General features: G+C 44.2%; 1 protein-coding gene across 1 annotated transcript; it reads right to left on the reverse strand.

Annotated features, from left to right (window-relative positions):
• Positions 1-375: 375 nt before the first annotated feature.
• On the reverse strand, positions 376-5,115 carry LOC134488817 (zinc finger protein 124-like). Its single transcript, XM_063291155.1, has 5 exons — positions 4,421-5,115; positions 3,984-4,098; positions 3,730-3,803; positions 3,143-3,269; positions 376-1,441 (listed from the first exon to the last, which is right to left on the reverse strand). Exons 1-5 carry the CDS (start codon positions 4,922-4,924, stop codon positions 639-641), a joined length of 1,623 nt encoding a protein of 540 aa, XP_063147225.1. The 5' UTR covers positions 4,925-5,115; the 3' UTR covers positions 376-638.
• Between the last annotated feature and the right edge of the window lie 430 nt (positions 5,116-5,545).

Raw genomic sequence — 5,545 nt, forward strand, 5'->3', positions numbered from 1 at the left:
TGAAATCTTTTCTATTCTGAAACTCAACTTCTCAATAATTGCTTCTCAACTTTCCCTTTTTGAAAGGGAACTTGAGGCTTTGAGGCTGCAGGGGATTCCTGAAAACCTTTTATTGATTATTTATCTCTTTATTTCGGTGATTAATATGGCTATCCAGCTCACCCAAAGCAACTCTGGGCAGCCTACGAGTAAGTAAAAAACATAAAAGACCAGTAACAAGAGAACCCTCCTGCCCTCCCCCCAATCCCCACAACATATTCCAGTTCAAAACCATTCCAGGACATTCAATGTTCTGGCCCCAGTTTTCAAGGTCTTATGAAAGGCCAACAGGCTGAGGGGCAGTATGTTATTCTATAGAGCAGATACTGGGAGATCTGCACCAAAGTACAATTTTTCACATGACAGGCGAGGGGAATTGTTCAATACCTAACAGGAATAATTGCATTTCACCTTTTTAATTCACAATAAAGGAAATGACATCAACTTTCTCACAGCTTACCACATTTTGGAGCATGGCCCTGGTGACCCATAAAAAGGCTAAAAAAACAGCTAGGAGAACATGGTGTACTTCTGATGTATTTTCCCTTGAATGGATGCTTTTAAGGGTTACTAGAATGATGAAGCTCTTTCCATACTTCTTACATTAATGTTTTCTCCTCTATGTGGGTCATTTTATGGGAAGTCAGGGAACAATTTCTACTGAAGCTCTTTCCACACTCCAGGCATTTAAAAGGTTTCTCCCCTGTGTGGATCCTTTTATGGGAAGTCAGGGAACTGCTCACAGTGAAACTTTTCCCACATTCACTGCATTTATAGGGTTTCTCCTCCATGTGAATTCTTTGATGTCGGGTAAGATCAGTACTCAGCCTGAAGTTCTTCCCACAGTCCCTGCATTTGTACGGTTTCTCCCCGGTGTGGATACTTTTATGGGAATTAAGATTACTGCTCTTGCTAAAGCTCTTTCCGCACTCTGTGCATTTACATGGTTTCTCTCCTGTGTGGATCCGTTTGTGGTAATTGAGACGACAGTTCTGACGGAAGCTCTTTCCGCACTCCATACACTGATATGGTTTCTCCCCTAGGTGGAAAGTTACAGTCACGAGGCTGGGCTGATCGTAATGTTTTCTGGACCCTTTGCCTTCATATTGTTCTGTTTTACTCTGGGCCCCACAATGTTTACATGAATCTGATTTATCCATGACTATTTCCCCACACCCTAGACACTTTTTGGTTCTCTCTCCTTTAGGATCTGGTTGGATTTGGAAATCCTGGATTTCAACATGAGAAGTGGAGTCTTTCCCCTCTCCATACTTAAGATGGTTTCCATCATCCCTCGTTGGTCTCCATTGACTGCAAAATGTCTCTTCAGCCACTTCATTCTTGATGGTCTGCCGTGGTGCCAGAGGTGGCTCCTTATAATTCTCTATCCCTCGCTCAGCTCCTGCTTGAGAGAAAAAATGAAGAACAAATTAAAGACCATTGTGTTTAAGGAACCAGCTTTGAATTCCACCATCCCTGTGATTTTCTTTCTTCTCTGTATATCCAGATGAAACTGAAATTATTTTTTCATGTAGAAGTTGGGGTGACTTTTTACTAAATATACTAAGGCAAGAATTAGTAAACAAACAAAAAAGAAAACTGTACTATTGAGTTCTAAAATGGATGAAAGAATAAATGAATGATAAACTTAAGGTTAGATTACAATTATGCTGGAAACCACCACACACAAGAAGCACAAAAATCCTGTTTCTGGAAGGCTGATTGAAAACCACTGGATGAAACCCTGGATTCTATCAGGATCATTTTGCTGACTAGAAAGGTGATATCAAAATATGAGTGATCAGCCAAATTATTCAAGGACATGATGACGAGAACTGTGCATCCTCCCAGAATAATTTGGAAAAAGCCACTTGGATCCTGCATCTTGTTCCAATATTAAGTTTGTTTCACGCATGCTTGGCAGCCTGAAAAATGCAAGATTCACCTATAGGTGCTAGACTCTCATTTGCATAGGCTCCACTGCTTTTTTTTCTAAATTATCTTCAAAGTGCAGGCAGCCCTAGGTGCAAAGAGACATAATATTCAAAACAAATACTGAAGGACTCATGGTAACCTCCAATACAAACCCAAACCCTAAAAACCAAACAATACCGAAGAACTGAATTCGTTAAAGCCAACATATTATTTAACTATTCATTGTCACATTAAAATGTTAGGCCTTCCGATGCCTAGGTCTTGAACAAAGGCCTTCTGAATAGCTCAATTTTAACAGTTTTCCTGAAGGTCTTGGGGACACCCAGAGTGCCAGTGGAAGAGGATTGTTAAGGGTAGGTAAATTCCTCGCTCCACTCCGAATCCCTCAGCATTCCTACTTAGGACATGGACATTAAACAGGTAGGATCCACTTGAAGCAGACGGTCTTGCAGTCCCTCATGCAGGGAACGTGATTCTCTACTGGTTCACAGCATGCAAGTTGAATGAAAGAACAAGCAACATTTTATTTATTTATCAAACTTTATCACCGCCCATCTCCCTCCCAAGGAGCAATAATGAAATAATGAGCAAATCAATAAATGTTATGCAAATAAATAAACGTTATGATTAGCTGGCTTTGCTGTCAATTATTTTTGTTGTTCATTGTTTTTCACTACTCTGGACTTCTCCCAACCAACTGCAGCATGAAACAAATAGAAACAAAACAAAACAAACAGTAGATCAACGGTGCAAATAAAAATGAGACGCCCACTCTGTTTTTGCCATGCCCAACCACCCTTCCTTACCAAGCTGGAGAGAAAGGAAAACTTGATTCTCACCCTGCCCTCATATCTCTTTTGAGAACTGCTTGGGGAAAAAATGGCTCCTCCAAAATAATTTTAAAAACTTTCTGAACTGCAGAGCTGTTGGGCGGAAGAGAGAGAGAGAGAGAGAAGGAAAAAACACAATAACCACTTTAGACCTCCTTGAAGTCTGTGTGGGTCTGTGCCTGGCCTTGGTGCCATCATGCTGAAGGGCCTTCTTCCCTTTCTTCCAGTCAGAAGACAGCTTCTGGTTTGACAGTTCTTGGAACCAACAGGATGATTGTTTCCAGCTACAGATTTATGCTCTTCAGTTATCTGAACCAAAAGCAAAGAGGGGCCCTTACCGAGAGAAGCCATGGTCCTAGAAGTCTCCGTCATGACCTCCCCATGCAGAGCTCTTTGGCTGGAATTCAGAAGAGCCCACTCCTCCTTCGTGAAATGGACGGCCACCTCTTCGAAGGACGTGGGACTCTGAAAGAGGAAGGAATAGTTCCCTATTAACACACAGGCTGAGGGAGGATTCTCAAGTTCTCTCCCTTCCCTCAAAACTCTCCAAAGCAAAGGTATACAGTATAACGGGAGTTAATATATGCTTTCTGCAGGCTCGAAAGCGTTATGGGTGAAAACAGGAAGAGCTCCAAGCCTCTGACTGATAACTCACCGAGGAGTTGTTGAGGAATGTTTTATCCAGTTACTGATTCTGCAGGAGAATGCATGCCAACAGGGACATCATCCTTCTGGATCACTTAGCTGACATCTGTCTGTGATTCTAATCTTTCCTGATGACGCCTACATGGAATTCTTGTGAGAGGCCCATCAGGAAGTGGCATAACAACTTAGCATGCTCCAAGGAAATTCTAGAACAGAAATTCAGCTTGGTTTTGATGGAACACCAAGCTCACATTTGTGTTTTTGGGCATCATTCTCATACCTGAGCTGGAAGCACAGTCATGGTTTCTGCGCCCCCACAAAGAAGAGATGTTTCCATCAGTGTCATTCCACGCTCTGTGAGCAAGACAAAGGTGAAGAAAGCACCCTTAAAACACCCACTACATCCTGGAACAAGGACTTCTAGCAGCTGAGAGCTCTTGAGAACTCCTCACTGCATTTAGAAAAAATTTTTTGAACGAAAGTAGCTCAGATAGTGAAAATTCCTTCATCGGAAGTAATTACCTTCTTCCTTACCTGGTGATGTATCCTCCTGGGAGATGCCTCGGAAGACCAGGTTCTGAGCATCATGTGGCGTATCTCCCCATGCTTCAGAGGGTTCGGCAGCCATCTCCATGAAGGGCTCCTGAACCTGAAGCAACAGCAAAGAGAAACAGGGGAAGTGTGTGTTATTGACCTCTGCCCCAAACTTCCTAGTACCTCCTGGGAAGAAAGCCTGAGCGTCTCATATAACCTTGGAAATGACCAGGAAGTGGCAACAGAATCATCTACCTAATGAGGAAATGAAATCTCCTCCAGATGTTACTGTGCTTCCTGGAAAAATTATTTGGAAGCTGCTATGAAACAATTTGCCAAAAAAGGAAGAAAAATCACTTCCTTTCATAGTCCCCCAAAAAGAGTCATTGTACATTTTATTATCACTCTCTTTGAACTAACAAGAAGACATTTCTCACCTGCAGCTCTTCTAGCCTCTTCTCCTCTGCCTGGCTCAGGAGGAAGCCCTCGGCCAGGGCCACCGCCTGGGAGCTGGTCTCTGCTCCACACTCCCGGACCCAGCTCTCCATCTCTGGGGGTATGATGGCCAGGAACTGCTCCAGGACCACCAGGTCCAGTATCTGGGCTTTCGTGTGTCTTTCTGGCTTCAGCCACTGATGGTAAAGGTGGTGGAGGCGACTGCAGACCTCTCGGGGCCCTTCAGCTGCTTGGTAGCAGAACTCACGAAAGTGGCGATGTTGTGCAACCCAGCCGGCTTCTTCTTCCTGGATGTTCTGCTTGATTTGTTCCCAGACTTTCCCATGAGTCCCAACCAGGACAATATGGGACTCTTTTCCTTCCCCTGCTGGGTCTCTTGGCCCCATGTTCTCTTTATGATTCAAAAGCGCCAAAGGATCTCCTAGATCTGCAAAATACCTTCCACTCACAGGACCAGCCTGACTGGAAGGGATCTCCTGAGCCATCTTTGGGAATGAGGAATTTTCTTCTCAAGGAAATCCAAAAATCACCTCCACAAGAGGATGCTTCCAATTTGAGAAGGGAAAGAAAAGAAAACCTGTTAGAATGACAGAGAAACTGTGCTCCGTGGCATTAACAAAACTTTCTTGTTACAAAATCTTTTCCCTCTGAACACTTCTCATAAAAATCCCTTGGACTCAGCTCCCCCTTGCTTTCTACAAGGAAATATGTCTTGATGCACATGAGCCCTTGATGCACATGACTTTTCTCAGCAACCCCAAAACCTCTGGGCGAAGGAGGCACAGGGACCACATGGGTCTGGGGCTAAGGCTTCTCAGCTCCATTTTGCAAGATGCAGATGGAGGGAGCCAGACTTGGACCTGCTTGCAAGCTCCAAGCCAGACTAGACCCCTCTTTCCCCTGGGATTGATCCACCTTTCCTGATGAACTTTGAAGACTGTGATAGCTCTTCCCAGCCAGCTCTGCTCCGATCTCCCCAAGAAATGGGAGGGAAAGTGGCTTCCCAGGCCACACCCCCTGCCTGCCTAGGGCTTTAACCCTGAAGGGTCCAATCTGCTTCTCTTACCCCCTCCCCCCCATAAAAGAAGCTGTTGCTCTTGCAGCTG

The sequence above is a fragment of the Candoia aspera genome, chromosome 2 (assembly GCF_035149785.1).
Source record: "Candoia aspera isolate rCanAsp1 chromosome 2, rCanAsp1.hap2, whole genome shotgun sequence".
Lineage (NCBI taxonomy): Eukaryota > Metazoa > Chordata > Lepidosauria > Squamata > Boidae > Candoia > Candoia aspera.

Bases quoted from the DNA above. Each gene is read 5' to 3' on its own strand.
- LOC134488817 (XM_063291155.1), bottom strand. From the start codon at position 4,924: ATGGCTCAGGAGATCCCTTCCAGTCAGGCTGGTCCTGTGAGTGGAAGG. The intron at 3,270-3,729 runs GTATGAGAATGA...TTCCTCTTTCAG, and splicing joins TGACTGTGCTTCCAGCTCAG to AGTCCCACGTCCTTCGAAGA. The intron at 1,442-3,142 runs GTAAGGGCCCCT...TCTCTCAAGCAG, and splicing joins TAGGACCATGGCTTCTCTCG to GAGCTGAGCGAGGGATAGAG.